Source organism: Grammomys surdaster, unplaced genomic scaffold (assembly GCF_004785775.1).
Source record: "Grammomys surdaster isolate TR1022 unplaced genomic scaffold, NIH_TR_1.0 126278, whole genome shotgun sequence".
Classification (NCBI taxonomy): domain Eukaryota; kingdom Metazoa; phylum Chordata; class Mammalia; order Rodentia; family Muridae; genus Grammomys; species Grammomys surdaster.
The window spans coordinates 3,882,599-3,902,159 of NW_021621078.1; the positions used below are offsets into that span (position 1 = coordinate 3,882,599).

General features: G+C 51.9%; 1 protein-coding gene across 5 annotated transcripts in view; it reads left to right on the forward strand.

The window, feature by feature from the left end:
- The window catches only part of Ksr1 (kinase suppressor of ras 1), a 134,911-nt gene that overhangs the window by 101,971 nt on the left and 13,379 nt on the right, over positions 1-19,561 (forward strand). For 4 of the 5 annotated variants that reach the window (XM_028759198.1, XM_028759200.1, XM_028759201.1 and 1 more), the window contains 11 exons: positions 1,231-1,654; positions 3,238-3,242; positions 5,482-5,542; positions 7,737-7,820; positions 9,221-9,282; positions 9,368-9,474; positions 12,969-13,134; positions 15,235-15,276; positions 17,270-17,324; positions 17,854-17,902; positions 18,708-19,087. In XM_028759198.1, coding sequence (XP_028615031.1) covers positions 1,231-1,654; positions 3,238-3,242; positions 5,482-5,542; positions 7,737-7,820; positions 9,221-9,282; positions 9,368-9,474; positions 12,969-13,134; positions 15,235-15,276; positions 17,270-17,324; positions 17,854-17,902; positions 18,708-19,087 — 1,435 coding nt within the window. The remainder of the gene's footprint in view (positions 1-1,230; positions 1,655-3,237; positions 3,243-5,481; positions 5,543-7,736; positions 7,821-9,220; positions 9,283-9,367; positions 9,475-12,968; positions 13,135-15,234; positions 15,277-17,269; positions 17,325-17,853; positions 17,903-18,707; positions 19,088-19,561) is intronic. The other variant, XM_028759199.1, reaches the window with a different exon arrangement.

Below are 19,561 nucleotides of genomic sequence, written 5' to 3' on the forward strand. Positions count from 1 at the left end.
TTCCTTTTCAAAGACAGAGTCTCACTGTGTAGCACTGATTGGCCTGGAACTCCCTGTCTACACCAGGCTGGCCTCAAACTCACAGAGATCCCCCTGCCTCTACCTCTGCTGAGTGTGCTACCATGTCTAGCTAATGTATTTTATTCCCCCAAAAAGGTAGAGCCAAGTTCTTTATTCACAGCATCTGAGTGTCTGTGGTATGTCTGGGATCCACCATGCCAGGACACAGCCCTAGGGAAGAGAATTTCCACAGCTTCCTTTCTTGTTCATTCAGCGGTGAGGCCCCTGTGTCCCTGTGACAGGTCGTGGGCTTCCCGTCATCCCACATGACTCCAGTCAGAGCATCTTGCCTGCACTCCAGCAGGACCTGGTGAGAGCAGCCCAGTCACAGCAAGGATGAGCTGAGGAGTCCGACCCCTCGGCCTCCCTGTGCCTCGGTTCCTCATCTGTACCGTATGGCTGCCCCTCTGACAGGGTTGTCACGATGGAGAAATGAACTAGGGGTCACTAAAGGTCAGGCATCTGGAGAATGGGAAATGTTGCCATCGTTTTCCCTATGGTCTCTGGTCTTTTCTTCTTATGTGGTCTAGGCCAGCCTTGAGCTCACCCTCCTTCTGTGTCAGCTCTGTGAGTGCTGTGATACAGATTGGTGTCACCATACCTGGATGACACGTGGCTTTTGTTTTCCGTTTGTCTGCTTTGTTTCACTCCTGCTCCATAAGCAAGGTCTCTTAGGCACACACTACCACGCCCAGCTGAAGTTTGAAGATTTTTGTCTTTGTTCCTTTTGGGTTTTTGAAGCAGAGTCTCTTGTAGCCTACCCTGGCCTTGAACTCGATATGTAGTCAAGGATGGCCTTGAGCGTCAGATTCCCTTTACCCCCTGAATACTGAGATCATAGGTGTGTGCCACCTCCCACCCAGCGAATATTCTTAAAGACGAACTTTCCCTTCCTCACATACCTCAGGAGCTGCCACCTCTTCCCTTTCTGAGACCTCACTTTGGGGTAGGCAACCCAGCATCTCCTCAGTGCAGCAGAGAGTATGACATTGGTGCTGGTAGCCTGGTGTCAGCTGAGTGCCATGAAAGGTACTGTTGGGTAGAGAAGGTGAAGCTAGGAGCAGAACCTGCTGCTGAATGTTGGTGTCGCCTCCATCAAGGTGTCCTGCTTTCCTGTAGTAGTGGCACCCCTGAGTGCCTTGCATTTCTGACCGACTCCTTGGCCCACAGGAGGGGAGCACAAAGAAGACTCTGGTTGGAGTTCGGCAGATACACGAGAAAGTAACTCTGGGCCTTCAGTGGACATGCTCTCCTCACTAGGCAGAGCCAGTGCCAGCACTCAGGGGCCCCGTTCTGTCTCAGTGTCTGCCCTGCCTGCCTCAGACTCTCCAGTCCCCGGCCTCAGTGAGGGCCTCTCGGACACCTGTATCCCCTTGCACACCAGTGGGCGGCTGACCCCCCGGGCCCTGCACAGCTTCATCACACCCCCGACCACACCCCAGCTACGACGGCACGCCAAGCTGAAGCCACCAAGGACACCCCCACCGCCGAGCCGCAAGGTCTTCCAGCTGCTCCCCAGCTTCCCCACACTCACACGGAGCAAGTCCCACGAGTCCCAGCTGGGAAACCGAATTGATGAAGTCACCCCGATGAGGTGAGTTAGCCCTGTGGCATCCTCTTAGGCATGCACAGAGGACTGATAAAGTCAACCCACATAGAAGTATGGTGGGAAAAAAAAATAGGTGTCTATCCCTCTGATGCAATTGGACTGAATCCCAACTCTCTTACTGTACACACACTCACATATAAAATGATGCCATGTATCAGTCAGAATAGGCTAGACTAGGCCACAGTAACAAACAGGCCCTGTATCTCCAGTGCTTAAAATGCCAAAGACTTGATTCTCAGAGGCTAGGAGAACAGCCCCACTCTGGACCATTACTTACTTGGTCACTGGCAGATCAAACAGTAAGTTCTAGATATTGTGCATGGGCAATTAAATACAACTGATTCTCTGTGTTCGTGGGTTGCTCCTGAGAATCCAGCAATACTGGGAACGAGTCGGGGATGCGGTTTCGTGATAAAATACTTACCATCTCTAACGCACAGAAGAAAACATTTGGGGGAAAAAACACTCCCTGTGGCCGTGCTGAGCATGCACTTTCTATCTGATCTTTATTTCCTAACTGGTACAGTACAACAACTATCTAGACGGTCCAAAGGCCATAAAAGTGTGCCTTCCTCCATACCCCGCTACCAATAGCCATACTAATCGAAGCAACCAGACTTAAAATCCCTTTCCTGGCACACTGTTGTATAACTTGGTCAGCACATCCCTTCTGGTGGACGTTTAGACCTCTGTGGGTCTTGCTGTTCTCTCTGGGTTCTTTTTCTTATTTCCCTGAGGCTTCAGGTGCCTGGCTCTTTGACATGGTTCCGAGGACCTTAGTGTCCCTCTTGGCTTTCTGCTAGCATGAAGCCTATGTTGGGTCCGTTGTATGTCGGATGCCGGATGGCTGAGATGACTTTGCATTATGGAGCAGAAACCCAGAAGCTCCCTGTGCTGCCCCTCTCTATCCAGCTGTGCTGCCCAGCCCACGTGCCCCAGATGCAGCTGTAGAATGCAGGACTATTGCCTCAAGGCCAAGGGCCCACCAGAGAGGTTCTAACAGCAGCCTGCAGCCAACCCCTTGTTTCCCATTCTCTCCTGAGAAGAGCAGAACAAGCCTCAGGCTAGACCTAGGGATTCTGAGTCCCTCAAACCCAGCCACCCGATTCAGCCCTGACAGGGACTCCCTGGTGAGCTCCAAGGGCAGCAGAAAGCCCTCATCCCCCCAGCCCCTGCCTCCTTTGGGTGAGGGGAGCTCCAGAAGAGAAGGCAGGTTTGCTCAGAGCATGTTCCTACTTAACCCTTCCCAGAATCTACCTTTCAGCTCTGCATGCCTGAGTCTCTGCTCTTGTACCCAGTTCCCTGCCTCTCTAACAGACCAGTCTACCCCCTTCTTCCTGGACCTTGGACACTCATCCCCATGGGCCACATGACCTAGGAAGACCTTGTTTTGTCAATGGTAAAAGTGGGGTGAATCTGCTCTGTTGGGTGGCTAGCAAGGCTTACCCAGGGCTAGGTCTCTGTCCCTTGTCCCAGCCCTTGGCCTGCTCTATAACCAGGTAGCTTTCCAAGCACAGGCTGAGCCAACATGGTGACATCACCCCTTATTCTCCTTTTTGTCTTTCCAGGTTTGGTAAGAACAATTCATTTTCATCCCTTCTGCCACCGGGAGTCATGGTCAAGTCGATGTTCCCATCTGTGGTGGAGTTCTCTGACCACACCTTAGCCCTGTTGGCTGTTCCATAGTCCAGAAGCAAAAGTGTTGGCAACCACTTCATGAAATAGCTGAGACAGCTGGCCTTAAAATGACAGGCTGGTCTTATCCCAGCCCATGGGAAGTAAAGACTTGGAAAGTGTCCCCCGTGAGCCCTATGCCAAGCCTGTCTCCACCTTGACATCGATGAAGTGACCCCTGTGCCTGCTTCTGCCTTCTGAGCTGCCTCAGAGAGCTGTGCTCTGGGTGGGGGATGTCATCCAGCCGGAGCCCCGCTGATGGCTCAAGACTCCCCTCTCTAGGAGACAGGAATTCCTAGAGTCGACTCCAAGCTGAGAATACAAGTCCCTGAAGAGAAGGAGAAGGCCTAGGCAACCCTGGACCCCCCCCCTTCCTCCCTTCCATCTCCAGCTGGGAGCAGGATCTCACATGCACTCACAAACTGTGAGGTCCTGTGACTCCCAGCAGAGGGGTGAGCTGGGCCTCCTGAGTCCGTTTTGGGTAGTCTGAGTGCCCCAGAAGTAGCTAGGGTTTTCTCAGTGAAGTAGCGACTTGTTTTTCTACTAGCTAGATGGATGGTAACAGTGTCTGGGGTGAGGCATGGGGAGAGAGGACAGGTAGGTCCTGGCAGGCAGGGCCTGGCAGATAGTGACAGTCTTGGAGGGAGCTCCTGCACCGTTCCAGGAGGGCACGGAAGGAGGAGAAGGTACCTGTACTTCTCTCTCTAGGGCCATTACCAAAGCTGGCATCTCTGAACCTAGGATATCCCTGACCATGACTATTCATTCTCTGGTGGCTGTGGTGGTGGAGGGCACACAGCAGTGAGGCTGGGGGGGGGGGGGTTGTTCCCAGGACCAGTATTCCACCTGGATCCAGAGCCATGCAGCCTGGCACAAAAGGTTGCATACTTGTGGCCGACATGACAAATCGGAGGCCAGGCCCTGAGCTCGGTGGCTGGTCTCTCACTTGGCCACTGTTTCTGTAGCTGCTAGCTCACATGTCTCACAGACAGCTTTGGCCGTAGACCGGAGCAGGGTTGGCCCTGGGAGGAAGTTGAGGGGTAGACATCCTCATGGAGGATGTGCTAGAGAGCTGCTGGTGATAGAGCTGGCTCCCATTCATCAGGAGGGTGACAGGGGCTCTTTTGTCATGATCACAATTCCTTCCTTGGTGTGGGGCGGGGGTCTTCCTTGTGCTGTTGAGTCTGTGGTACCTGGCCTTAGCTGAGTCAGCATGCTGTGATCACCAGCTGCGTGAAAGAACATAAGGAAGGAGGGACAGTAGCTACCCTTGGGGGATGGGTGCTGACTCAAGGGACTTTTGTCACTTGAGCACTGATTCTGATTTTTCGGGGGTATAGAGCCCTTTGATACATTGGCTAAAAGTCCAGACCCTGTTTACCAAACAAAAAGCCTGCAGTAGTCTACCAGCCAGCCCTGGGGAGTTCTGAGTCCCTGAATCTTCTTTGGGCTCAGAAAAAATGGGGCACGGGCTGGTCATTTAGGCTGTAGGTAATGACAGTGTCCAGCTGCTGTTCCACTGCAAAGCTGGTTTTGCCATAAACACTGGTATGTCTGCTCTTAGAGGAAGCCATCTTAGGAGAGGGAGCTCGCAGGGACCTGCATAAGGTAAGCAGAAGGGAGCCTCCAAGCCTGTGGTCCTCCTCAGCAGAGAAAGGGGAACAGAGGTATCCCTAAAGGCTCAAGGGATGGCCTGGAAGAGCCACACCCTCTCCTTGCTCTTCCGAGATCAGCAGAACTATCCCCAGGGTGCTGCTGGCTGGAAGGGCACGGGTGGAGTTGCATGGCAGACCAGCCCTGTACCCCCTGGTGAGGTCAGGTTTCCACCAGTTTAACCAGAATTAGCTAGAATTGACTCTTAAGAGTGAATGCCCATGAAAGGGGGCAAGAGGCTGGCATGCACATGAAATTCTCTCAGCTTTGCACCCCTGCTGCCCCCACCGAAGCAGACCCGCCATATGTAGACAAGTGTGCCATCCGAAGAGCTGGCCAGTGACACATGGCAGAGAGCAACCCAGTGGAACACAGCGTCCAGCCCCATCTAGCCCATGCTCTCTCTCGGAACTAGAAGCTCACGAGCAGGAGCCAGCTCTACAGTGCCTCCCCAGTTCACCCAGCTTGGCTTCTTTCCCCCACAGAACTCCCTCATGGATCCCCACAGCTGGTACGAAGGGATATCGGGCTCCCAGTGACACACAGGTAGGTTCAGTCATAGTACAGAGCTGGCCTGGGCTCCGTGGGGCACTGTTGGGTCTGTCTTGGTTGCTCTTTGCCTCTGGCTTGTCTGCTTATCTTAGAACAAAGCTCGAGTTCTTGAATTATTTAACCAGACACGTTTTGGGCTTTCTGGTCCCCACTTGGGTCTTGTTCTCATCCCGCAGAGGGAAGATGCTCTCCCTCTTCAAGAAACATAGGACCACAGTCATGGGAAGAAGGCACAAACTTTTCTACATTTGCATCATGCCATGCAGGTCCTAAGGCCATTAGGATCATCCTCCATGAAGCGTGTTGAAAATCCATGTTTCTAAATGCTACCCATATGCCTCTCTGCCTGGCCATTTTATTTTATTTTATTTTATTTTATTTTATTTTATTTTATTTTATTTTATTTTATTTTATTTTATTTTATTTTATTTTATTTTTGAGACAGGATTTCACTGTGTAGCCCTTGCTGACCTGGACTTAGTATGTAGACAGACTGGCCTTAGGACTCACAGAGATCCTCCTGCCTCTGCCTCACAATGGATGGGATTAAAGATGTGTACCATCACATCCAGCAACAATCTGGATTTTAACAATCCCAGAGGTTGATGTTTGTACATATAAAAGAGGACCATCCAGAGGTCTGGCCTCAACACTCATGAGACTGGAGTGTGCTAGCCACAGGGTTCTGGACGGCTTGCAGGACAGTGCCTTGGGTTGCCCATGCTCTAGTTGTCCCTGCTAAAGTCTGTTGTAATCATAGCAGGGAACACTGTCAGGGGCTCAAGGGCATCTCAACTTGCCAGGGCCTGTGGTTCCCATGAAAACCGTGGGCTGTTTTCCAGCTGTGCTGATGCTGGCCTCAAGTTCTTACCCAAGGGGGAGTTCTAGCTCCCAAGGGTTGAACAGTGCATCTGAGGTCACTGTCATAGGGGCAGAGCCCTTGTGCACAGCTTTCTGCTTGTAGTCTTGCCCATGCCAGGCTCCTTCAGCCACTGTCTCAGGGAAGAGGATCTGGGGCACACAGCTAGGATAGACCACCACCCACCTCTCTGAGTTTGTTTTTCCAAATTCCTGGTCCCACCTAACTCTTGGAGGCGGTTGTAATCCTCAAGTGAGATTTGTGGGTGTGTTACAAACTGCGGCACAAAGGCTGTCACTAGTCTTTCTGCTGTGTTACAGTGTCCTGTCCTGTCCCCCCCTCCCCCAGAAAATGAAAGGGTTGCCTGTACTTCCCTGGGCTGGCTTTATGCTTTTGTGATGGGGGACACCACTCCCTTTAAATCCCGTTTCCCCTTCCAGTCTATCTTCTGGTTTGTTTTGGTTTTGGTAAATATTTAGACTGAAAGTACATATGCTTGGAATTCAAGAAGTTTCAAAGGGAATAGTGAAAATCCCCCACTCTCTTGTCCCCTGGCTTCTTAGTGTGCCTGCCAACAGGTCATGTATCTATTTAGAGATGATTTATACAGGCAAGTGTGTATATATGTTCTGCTTCCACAAAATTGCACATATAACAGCTTCATGCTTTGCTTCCCTCCTCTTTAAATCCATGTGATTTACATAAAGGAAAACACACATATGAGTTTATAGCTATCCCCTGTGTACACGCAGATGGAGATACAAAACATTCCAGCCCTAATAGTCAGTTTTGGCTTTTCCCAGTTTATCTTGCTGCCACCTGCAATTACTCTCTGAGCCTGCCATCACAGATGGGCTTTTCCTGTGCTTGACCATCAGCAATGGCATCCTGTCCTATTGGACTTAATTTTGCCACCTTGTAGTGAGATTTGGAGGTAGCTGCTCATGTGTGTGGAAATAGTTCCTGTCATCTAGCTGCATGTGCTCCTCTGTGTGGAGGGACAGACTGTGGTAACCTGCTGGTGGACATGGTTTTCCAGCCTTATTGTGGTACAAGGCTGCAGAGCGCTGTGTCCATGTCACGTGACATCCCCCCAACCCCAGGACTAACATGGTGAAGAAATACCAAGGAATAGAATTGCTGGATCCAAGGGCGTGCACACCGGTGCTCTGGTTGCCTTGGTGCCATTGACCACACAACCTTTAAGATATTGACAGCAGCTGGGGAATCCAGATGCCTGGGGTTCTGGGATCAGGCCAAGACTCCCTTTACATGGGACCCATCCAGATGCCAGGCTCTAATCCCCACACACTTTTCTACTCCCTACAGGTTCTCCACAAAGTCATGGTTGTCACAGGTCTGCAACGTGTGTCAGAAGAGCATGATGTTCGGCGTGAAGTGCAAACACTGCAGGTGATGGACGAAGGGGAGAGCAGATACTTGCCCTTTATAATAGCTCTGTTACTTCATTCTTGGCCTCCTGTCACATCAGAGTGGAAGGACTTCCCCTAACCAGCTGGTCACAGTGCCACTGGGCATGCCAGGTGCTCAGGACCCCTTAGGAGGTGAAATGAGGCACTCTTGGAAGGAAGGGATATTTGAAGTGAGTTTTGAAGGAGGAAGAGGAGTTCTATTAGAACCTTCTCTGGGTAGATGAGGAAAAAATTCAAAGGCAAGGAAGGAAGTGAGGATCCTGGGATCAGGAGTTCTGAAGAGATGGGCTGCCTGACAGGCAGCGGCAGAAGCAGTTGCCTTATGACCGGGCAAGGGGAGATGGAGGTTTGATACCAGCCCAGCTCTGCCGTGTCATAGCATATGGTTCCCAGTGGGAAGGGACATGGATAGGAACAGTGAGGGCCGGCAGTCTGTCCTCCGCTATCTGGTTGCCCACATGCCTTCCAGAGGATGTCCTGGAGTCTCAGTTCCAAGCTGGCATTTGCCCTGATGTTGCTGTGTCATGTGGAGTAAGGCACTTGCCCTTTTTGGGCTAGATATCTACCATGTAGACTTCTCGGAAGCTGACCCCTCATTATCTGAGCTGCCATGAGTGACAGCCTCCGGGTCAGCCTGACTGTGTCCTGATGACTGTCCCTGGCCTCCGAGGAGCTCCTGGTCATTTGGTTATCAAGGAGATCCTCAGTTCTCATCCCGATGTGACCAGCACACGGTGGCCTCTGAGCCCCACACTGCAAGTCCTACACTTGGAGTGGTAGAGCAGCCTTGAGACCCATTTCATTAGCAGGAACACTGAGATCTGTGGGACAGACTGGTTAGGCCCAACAGAGAGCCCAGCTGTTTCTGTTCCTGGCTGGCGACTGCCCATCAGACTGGCCAGTGCCTGAATGAGGATGCCCTTGGGGGCCCCTGGGTCCTTGATCTATAGAACGATTCTTTAAGATCAGATTTGACCCTGGCTTGCTCAGGTGGAAAAAGTTCCCCTTTTAAAAGCAGGGGAGAAAGGGCTAGAGAAATGGCTCAGAGGTTAAGAGTACTAACTGTTCTTCCAGAGGACCTGGGTTCAATTCTCAGCACCTACATGGTAGTTCACAACTTTCTACAGTTCCAGGGGATCTGACATCGTCACACAGACATACACACAGACAAAAACATCAATGTATATAAAATAAAAATCATTTTTTAAAAAAGCAGGGGAGGTATTTGTAGGGACGCAGACACTGGCTACAGCATGCAGGGTGCCCCATACTTTGATGCTAACACCTGTTGAGAGCTTCGAGGAAACTGAGGCCATGGCAGAGTTGTCTGGGTGATGCTAGGGTGTCCGTTAGGAGTACTGACTCTGCCTCCTTTTGCAGGTTAAAATGTCATAACAAGTGCACAAAGGAAGCTCCCGCCTGCAGAATATCCTTCCTCCCACGTGAGTCCACCCCTTATCCCACTTCCAGGAACCAGGGTGCATCTTACGGAATCTGTTCCTAATGGATTCCTTCCTTTCCAAACAGTTGCCAGGCTTCGGAGGACAGAGTCTGTCCCCTCAGATATCAACAACCCAGTGGACAGAGCAGCAGAGCCCCATTTTGGAACCCTTCCCAAGGCCCTGACAAAGAAGGTAAGCTGGCCGTGCCCTGTGGGAGCACTGTCACCCCAGCCTTGGATTCCCTTCCACAAAGCGCCCCCCTCATCAGGCTCAGTGGGGAAGTGGGACACCGTGCTGCAATCCGAGACCTGGCACAGGCAGGGATGAGGCACTCCAGGGGTCCTGGCTTAGCCACAGGCAGATTTGGTTCTGTCCATATTGGGGTTGTGCACTGTCAGTCCCATGCCCCGCCCCTCTACCCTGCCCCACATCTGAGCCAGCATATCCTGAGTACCTCCTTTGTGCCAAACACCTAGAAATTCTGAGGAGCATGTCCATGCTGCATGTTACAAATGCAGAAACTGATTCCCTGGCTCCCCCAGAGCCCATTCCTCACGGTTCCTCACTGGTCTCCACATAATGGAAGAGCCCACCAGTAAGTACCCCTGGCCTGTTTGATACGGGGTAGTGACCCTGTCTATGAAGATCCCATCCTTATGGTCTGAGCAGCCCCACAGGCTCTACCCACTCACACTAGTGCCCACTGGGGGCTGGGTTTCAATACCAACTTTTAGAGGGACACAGACACTTGGGTCCTCAGCCCTGGCTATGAGTTTTCACTGTCCCCTTTTGTGCTACTGTGACCTTGGATGAGTGACTAGACCTCTCTGAGCCTCGTGCGCAGATGGTATGGAATGGGAATAGCAGTGCTTCATGCATGGCCACTGGGGTGGGGCCTGGGTATATCTGTCCTGTTTCTAACTCTTTCTTTAGCCACCTTCCCCTCCCTTTCCCCATTCATTTGACACAGATGTCCCCAGAGGTCTAGGCAGTGCTGTCCCCTCCTTCACATTTCTAATATCCGCATTGTCTCCTGGATGTGCTAGCATATGTGTAGGTTACGGGGTACATGAGTAGCCTGTAGTGTAGCCATTGCTGCCCGGTCTATGGGTGACACTAGCACAGGTCATGAGTATGTCCAGGGCCACGCAGCCTTATCTGTGGCCCACATGCTGCTACTCCTGCTCAGGCCTGCTGCAGCGTATGGGGAATGGAGGGGTAGGTAGGTCTAGAGCCTTGGAACAGGAGCAGAAAGAATAGGGTGTTGTTTAGTTGGTGCTGTGTTGGGGCAGCCATCCTGGCCAGCAAGGCCAACTTCAGCTCTGTGAGTTTCAGGGTACATTGCACACCCTAGCCTTGAGATCTGAAAGAAAGAAACTTGTTATTTGTAGCACTAACTGGTTTGGCCCTGTTTTATCTAAGGAGTTTCTTTCTGCCTAGGAAACACTAGTATTGGACCAAACCTGCAGTCCACCCAACCCCTCTTGGGCCTTTTGACCTTTTAGCCTGGTTAAGTCTCAAAGCAAGATCAATCCTAAGCATTGTTTGGTCCAAGACAGCTGGTCTACAAAGGATTTGAGCAACTATTAGACACCTGCTGTGTACAGCATACTTGGCCTTTGTTATACTGCAAATCCACACAGTAACCTTCTAGCAAAGGTGATGAGGTATTATCCATGTGACTAAGGAAATGGAAGCTCAGAGAAGTCAAGGAAGTTGCCCAGAGTCACCCAGCTAAGAAGTGGTAGAACCCTGATGGGACCACCAGTCATTCTGCATCAGACCTGGTTCTGTCTTATGAGGTTGAAGGAAGAAGAGCTGAGCCTGGGGTTCCCTAGGACCATCCTGACTTACTGCTGCAAACCATCTGCCCGGCTCTGTCCTCATGGGCACAACTGACTAAGACTCATATTTACTGACCGGAATCTACTGGTATACAGTCCCCATCATCACAATAGAAAAGCCCCAGGTTTTCATCACCGTTATAATTAGAAAAATCACCTCCCAGAGGTAGAAAGTAATTGATAAATGACATCACTGGGGTTGGAGAGGTGGCTCATAGAATTCATAAAGCGATTGCTGTTTAAGTGTGGGGATCTGGATTCTGATTCCCAACACCCACATACAAAGCCAGCCTGAGACCTTTAATCCCAGTACCCAGGAGGTTACGGCAGGCAGATCCCTGTGAGCTCCTGGCCAGCCTGATCTACATAGCAGTCTCAAGTCAGCCAGGACTATATAGGGAGAGCCTGTCTTTAAAAGAAACAAACAAAAACGGAACAGAAAGCCAGGCGTGGCAGTGCACCTGTGAGCCTAAGTACCAATCAAGTGGAGACAGGGAGAGCCTTGCTACTCAGCCAGTCCGGCTGCATCGGTGTGTACCCTACTCCGTGGGGGCGCCTCAGAAAACAAGGAGAAAGTGAAGAGAAAGTGTCTCAATCTCCCCAGACACATGAAGACACATGTGTTCACATGTGCACACACATACGACATTCAGCTGTCATTAAAATCCAGAAACCATTTCATCCTGACTAGAATTCATGCCTGCCCAAGGCTGGAGCCTGCCACCTGAATTTTTTGCAAGAGGCGGCTGGATGGGAATTGAAGCTGCAGTGTTGTGGACCCCTCCTGCAGTGAAGAGGGAAGGCCACTGCTCCCTGCTCTGGTCCATTACCATCCCCTCTGTGGCCTAAGACCCCCCCAACAAGCAAGCCCGTCTAAACCCTGTCTGGAACTATACACTTCCTCTTTGTCCTTCCACAGTGCCCAGCATTTCTCCCTAGCTAGCAAGCTATCTGTTGGCAAGCTCTGGCTAGCCTGATCTAATTTGCGTGACCTTGCATGCTTGCAAAAGAGATGGCGTTAATAAGTCACAGCAGGTGTGAACCAGGCCTGCCCCATGATCAGTTCCTGAGTCTCTCTTAGAAATTTCCTTCTAGCTTTGGATTTTTTTTTCCTTTTTTTGAAACAAGATCTCATGTATCCCAGGCTGGTCTCACTTTATAGCCAAGGCTAACTTCTGATCCTCCTGCCTCAACTTCCTTCTGTAGCACTATGCTCAGTTTATGCATGGCCGAGATCAAAACCATATCTGGAGGCAAGCGTCACACAAACTGAACCACATCGCCAGTCTCCAGCTCTGGAATTCTTAACTCTCTGAGACAACAGACAACATTGACCCAAACTCTTGCCTCTTCCGGAGTTTTGTGGGGTTTTCTGAGTTCCTTAACACTAGGACAAGATTACAAAACCACAGACTCGGTTTGCTTCCTGCCTAGGGCCTGGCACATAGCAGAAGCTGCATAAATGTTGGTCAGCATATAAATTGAATTTATTAAGAAGGTGCCCAGATCAAAGCTAGGTGGGTGCTGGGGTGGGAAAGATGGTTGTCTGCAAACCATCCTTGGCTGTCTGCAGCTGACAAGTGTACGTTAAGGTGCCTAGGTGAAGAAATGCTGGGCACCGTGGAAGGATGAAGCAGTTGATGGGCAGGAATCCTTTAGGGGAGGGTTTCTAAGTGTCCTTCCATCATATGTTAGTCCCAGATAATCTTGGTTTCACAGTTGGCCCCCAGGGATCTCCTGTCCTACCCTCCACCCGTGAGGGGTGGAAGGAGGGCTCCAGCAGGTGACAGCTGCTGAGTTGAGCTTGTACCCTTATTCATCCCAGCATCTCTGGTCTTGCAGGAGCACCCTCCAGCCATGAACCTGGACTCCAGCAGCAACCCATCCTCCACCACGTCCTCCACACCCTCATCCCCGGCACCTTTCCTGACCTCATCCAACCCCTCCAGCGCCACCACGCCCCCCAACCCATCACCTGGGCAGCGAGACAGCAGGTTCAGCTTCCCAGGTATCACACCTCTGGGCTTTTCTGGGTCTTCAGGGATACCGTCAGATCTGTCGCCACCTCCCCTGAGAGCTGAGTCTACAGAGCATCTGTTGATTGTGGGATTGATGCCCTTCCTACAGATGAGGATGCTGGGGTTAAGGAAGGAGGAGTGACTGGCCCTGTATTGTACACAGAGCCAGAGCCAAGCCCAAGTCCATCTAACACAGAGCCTAGGTTCTTGGGGTGACCCAGGCTGTTAGCCTGTGCTTGGGCTAACTTCTTCCTGGCATCAACCTCTCTCAGAGCTGCTGTCTAAGCTTGAGAGTGTTGTGATAGGCAGTGGGGAGCAAGAAACCTACAACAGAGCATTCACTGGGCCTCTGTTGCATCCCCAGTTCTGTGACTGGGACTAGCTCCTCAAAGAAGACCTCATATTCCTTCCTGTGCCACCCAGGGACCATAGGGAATTAAAACAAGGTGGTCTCTACTGAGCAGGTGAAGATACAGGGTCCTGGGGCAACTCTGGGGGAGCAGAGCTGAGCCCAGCTGCCCTCAGATGCTGTGCAGACCCAGATGCCCCAGATCTGCAGGAAGAAGCCAGGATTGCATCCTGCTTTGCTGTCCGTTCTGGTCAGCCACACTGGGCTGCCCTGTCTCCAGGGTGCAGAGCAAGGCCCACCTACCTACATGGCACTTAGCTGTCGCCTTGGTGTTGCCCCGTTTGCATCCTCAGCAAGGGATGTCAAACACCAGTCCTGGGCTTATCTGGTCTTTAGTTTTAGAGAGAAAAGCTGCCTAGTGACACCCCTGGGATCCAGATCAGGCCTGCATCACTGGTCTCTGGACTTCTAAGCCCAGAAAGACAGAGTACCACCACACCCCTCAACCCTTCACCTGGCTAATGGGACCCACACTGACCTATACATAGCCAGCAGCTGGCCAAGCAGCCTCTGGTCCCTCGGGGACTTTAATGCTTCTCTTGGGGATAGGGGGGAGGCAGGACTCTTCCATCCCTTGTTCTTGTGCCTTACTTAATATGCATGTGGCTGGAGTGCTCCTAACATTGAAGTCTGTGCCCTGCATACCACCCCACCCTCCAGTTGAGCTACAGCCCCTGGGTTAGCTTCCCTTCCTGTTCATTCTGCCTTTGCTACACCGTCTAGTTTGGGTTTTCTTAAGAAAGGCCAGTTGAAGTATAAGGGACACAGAAAATGTCTTTTTTATTATATTGATCAGACCCTCTCCACTTACACAGATGACCCATGAAGGAGATGGGTTCCCATCGTCCCCTGCCCAGAAGCGTCACCCTCTCCATGATCTTAGTGGAATCATGAACAAACCCCTAGTGGGCTGGGAAGGACTTGAACCCCTCCTACCACCTACCTGTCCTGTGCTGTCCAGGATCCTCACAGCTGTCCTGCACAGGACAGCCTGGGCAAGCTCATGGATTCCCCCGTTTGCAGTCAGGCACTAAGGGGTTAACTACCTCCTCAGGCCCCAGAGCCTTAGCATGAAGTAGAGCCAAAGTTAGACTCACCTAGAGTTCCAACTTCTTGCAAGGCCAAGGCAGGAGAAGGGAGCCCGTGTGTTTGAAACAAGCCCAAACAAGATAGCAAGCATCTCAAAAACATAAAACAAGTGGTATGTAATGGTCCTCAGTCTGGAATCACAGCACTGAGCCCAATCCAGAACCCAGGGAGTGAGGTTAAGTTGCTTCCAGGTGGGGCCAGACTGAAGGGAAAGAGGCTCTTCCACACATGCCATCGAGCCTTGGCACAGCCTCTGCTCTCCCTACTCTCCCTTAGCCTCGTGGCTCAAGGACATCTTTCTAGAACAAACCTGGTCCAAGCTTTTCCCAGTGTGCATGGCCAGGGCTGTGCAGTAAGGGAACCACTGAGCTGGTCTGCTGCCCCATCTCTAGTGCAGCTGCACCACTCCTGGGCTAGCCACGCCCTGATTCTCTCCTAGTTTGGGTATCTTTCCTGGATGGCTCCACCTTTTCTCACCAGAGCCCCTGGGGCAGAGCCACCTAAGCCAATAACCATTGCCTGCCCCCCAAGTCCACGCACCCCTCCTGCGCTGCCTGTGCACTGTGTGACTCGCCTCCTCTTCTGTTTAAAGCTGCCTACTTCATTCATCATAGACAGCAGTTTATCTTTCCAGGTGAGTCTTCTGCATGGGTCCACTAACTGCCCCTCACCGTGACCCTCTGGCCATCCCGCCTGGTGCCTTCTCCCCACACGCTTGAGTCTACTGCAGTTGGGCAAGAGGGAGAGAAGTCCTGGAGATGTGGACCCTTATGTGGGCAGTACATTGTGGGATGGGTCTCTGGAGTCCATCCTGCCTAGCCCTCTTGCATAAAGTGCAGGGAACTAGTTCAGGGTCACACTGCTAGGAAGTGACAGAGACGGATGAGAAAGCAGAACTCACACGTTTGCAGAACGGGAGAGAGGAGCCGCTTGCTAATGATGCCTGGTGAATAACGAACGAGGGAAAGCCAATTTGGGAAAGTCTTAGCGGCATTGTCATGTGTCAGCTGCCTTTGCCTTTCCCAGCCTTAACACACAGTGCCCCTTGCTGGTCGTCACTGGAACTACCTCTTCACTGCAGAAAGTTTGAAGGAAAAGCTTTGATTAAATAAGGCAACCCATGGATTTCCTTCTACAAAATCTATATTTGCACAGCTGTGCATTTGACCATATCCCTTCCCCTTCTGGATGTATAGGATCAATGCTTCTCTCCTCCTGCTGGAAGTACTCAACACAGTGGGCTGATGTGCTTTGCCAAGACTGGAAGCCCCAGTATTTTTGGTTACTCCTGGCCTTTCTGTCTCCCAGATCAGCTCCATTCAGGAATCGAGTTGGAACATTTGGCAGTGCTTATCCTTGTAACACTACTGAGGTGTGGTCGTCAGCTGTCAGGGCTTGGAGGATCCGCCCCTTTTGTATGATTCCCTACCTCCCTAGAGCCTTCCTAGTCACCAGCTCTAGGATATGTACACTAGTGTTCCCCCACCCCCACTGAGGAACCATGGCACTTCTTCCTGGATGGCCTGTTTTGTCCTGCAGGTGGGCGTAGGGCCCTGTGTACCAGTTGTAACAGGGACAGGTAGGAACATACTGCACAATGCACTCTAAACTTCCAAGGGCAAGAGTGAGGCTTCTCAGACATTCACCCACACTCTTACACCTCATCTGAGGCGTGTGTAGCTTCTGGAGTGTTCTGAGCATGTGCGAACATGCTGGCCTGGTAGTCTAGAGGTCATATGGCTGTGACTGGAGAGGCTGTAGAAGATGTTTCTGAGGCCCATGGACCCCCAACACTGACGGGATGTTGGGCACATGTGCATGCCTTGTTAAGAAGGCTCACAGCTTCTGTCAGAGTTTGATTCCACTGAGAAAACTTTTCAACAAAGGAGATTAACTGAGGGCTGAGGGGGAAGGTCTTTGTCTAGGGCAGGAGAGGGGCTACTGACAGCTTGAGCTGTTTCTGCTTCCTGGTTCTCTTTGTTGATAGAGGGGAGCGCTGACTTCCGACACCTCTCTTCATGTAGCACTTTGGCTCCACTTTTGGAGTGACCCTCGATGTGTCCTAGAGGCAGGTCTTTGTGCTACAGCTAGACTACCTAGGGTCAGGGGTCAGCTGCCCAGCCTGGAGCCTCCTGGTCCACAGACTGAATTTCCTCTTCTTACCCAGAGCTGTGACACTCACCACCCAATTGGGTGACCCACAGCTACACCAGATACCGATATCACAGGTGTTATCAGGTGTCATAGAGCTGCCGGCTCTGCCACTAGCTAGGCAAAGAGGGTCTCTACTTTAAAAAGTTACAGCCAGCCCTGCTTCCTACCAGAAACTCTACAGAAGTAATAGTGTTAGCTTTTGCCACTCTTAGAGTTGTTTGGGCCCAGGGCAGTGGTATTAATTGTTGGGGTCTCTCTAGATAGAGTCACTCATGTAGAGCCTCTGCCTGGGACAGCCATGTAGACCAAAGGCTGTAGACTGAGTCTGTGACAGCATGCAGAGCACAGTCAGATCCTGGTGGGAGTGGCCCGAGGAGCAGTAGCAGCTCAGGAGAGGGGGATGCCCTGGTGTGCTGGTCTTTGGGGATGAAGGAAAGCTCTCCCACACTTTGTTCCTGTTCTTCTTCCTACAGACATTTCAGCCTGTCCTCAGGCAGCCCCGCAGCCCAGCACAGCCGACAGTACACGGTATGAACCCTCCCAGCCACCTCCCAACCTATCCCTAAATTTCTGACCCTCTGGTCCTGGGCCAGCGTGGAGGAGAGTGGGGCTGATTCGTCCTCTGAGCCTGGGAGTTGATTTGCCTCGTGGAAGTGCAGTGAGCCTGGAGTGGGACTGTGTTTACAAAGGCAGCAAGTTTGTGGCCCAGGAGGGAATGTAGGTGAACAGAGACCAGCTAAACATAACTCCCGCCTCTGGTCCCCTCTCCATTAGGTTTCCCAGAGCGCTTGGCTCCTGGCTGCACAGTTCTCAGCCAGTGAAGTAGGTCTCCCAGAGGGTGCAACCACTCAGAGGGGTTATGTTACACAAGTTCACATAGCAAGGATGTGATAGCCAGGTCTCAGAGGCAGGAGTGTGGGGCCCTGCACCATGCCCACCCTCATCCTCACCCGATCCAGTCAGCCTCCTGCTGAAGTCCACAACATCCACATGGCCTCATGCAGGGCCACCCCTGCCAGGCCCAGAATCTCCTTGACAAAGCCCATTTCACTCTTAGGCTCAACGACCAGCCCAAAACAGATGTGCTGGGTGTTCACGAAGCAGAGGTGAGTAGCAGCAACATGTATGAGACCCAAGGTAGCTGCCTCTCTCTGTCTCTGTCTCTGTCTGTCTCTGTCTGTCTCTGTCTCTCTCTGTCTCTCTGTGTCTCTGTCTCTCTCTGTCTCTCTCTCTCTGTCTCTCTCTCTCTCTGTCTCTCTCTGTCTCTCTCTCTCTCTCTCTCTCTCTCTCTCTCTCTCTCTCTCTCGGTGTTCGGGTAGGTGGAGGGCATGGGGGATGAGGGTGCGGAGCCTGTTGTAGCAGGTGTGGGCGGATATGTGCAACAGAGAAGAAGAATGTGAAGTGCAAGCTAGCAAGCTGTTGCTCGCTGAAAGAACCTCTCTATTCTGTTCTTGCTCCCAACCCACAGACCTGGGCCCTAGCCTGGGAGCTAAGTCAGTCAGTCTGGGGTTAGGGGTCAGCATCTCTGTGTTCTCGGAGCTTGATAGGTAGTTCTGATCCGTGCCAAGACCTGCTGCCTTCATCTTAGCCATGTGTAATCCCAGCTCCGGAGAAAGTGGAGGTTAGGAGGGTCAGAAGTTCAAAGTCTTCCTCAGCTACATAGTAAGTTGGAACCTAGCCTGGTCTACATGAGCCCTTGTCTTAAAAAGAAAGAAGCCACTGGCTTGACCTTCAAATGGAAATATGAACCAAGGTTGGGTCTCTGCAGAGCAGCGCAGTGGACGCAGGGAGCATAGGTATCAGAAGCTGTGTGTTCAGACAGAGAATACCAGGTCAGGGTAGCAGGCATTGGTGGTGACGCCTGGCCAGCACTCCAGGAAGAAAAGACCCAGACTCTCTCTCTTCTTTCAGGCCGAGGAGCCTGAGGCTGGCAAGTCAGAGGCAGAAGATGATGAGGATGAGTTGGATGACCTCCCCAGCTCCCGTCGGCCCTGGCGGGGCCCCATCTCTCGAAAAGCCAGCCAGACCAGCGTCTACCTGCAAGAGTGGGACATCCCCTTTGAACAGGTAGAACTGGGCGAGCCCATTGGGCAAGGTCGCTGGGGCCGGGTGCACCGAGGCCGTTGGCATGGCGAGGTGGCCATTCGGCTGCTGGAGATGGACGGCCACAACCAGGACCACCTGAAGCTGTTCAAGAAAGAGGTGATGAACTACCGTCAGACCCGGCATGAGAACGTGGTGCTCTTCATGGGGGCCTGCATGAACCCACCTCACCTGGCCATCATCACCAGGTAAGCCACCCCATCTGGGCCCGTGAGCAGCACAGCCTCCCTGTGCCTGCAGCCTTCTGCTTTCTGTGGATGCCCCAGAGAGTATGGAAGGGTTCTCAGAGAGAGGACAAAGAAAGACAAAGATTAAGAATCATTTCTGCATTCACTCGGGACCACTGACCAACGTCAGAGCTGGCACACACCTGGAGTTTCAACACTTGGAGGTTGAGGCAGGAGAATCTTGAGTTTAAGATAGCCTGGGCCACAAAGCAAGACCCTGTCTCCCCTCCAAATAATAGTAGTAATAGTAGTAGCAATAATAACAACAACAACAACAATAAAGAGACCCCCTCTGGGCATAAAGAAAACCCCAGTGTTCTAAAAAGATGTAAAGCAGAAGCTCCCCTCACCCCACGTTGGCTGAGTGCTTTTCCCATCAAAGGCGAGTGTGGGTAATCTCAATATTTCTTTCATTAGGATAAAGCAGGTTGAGGG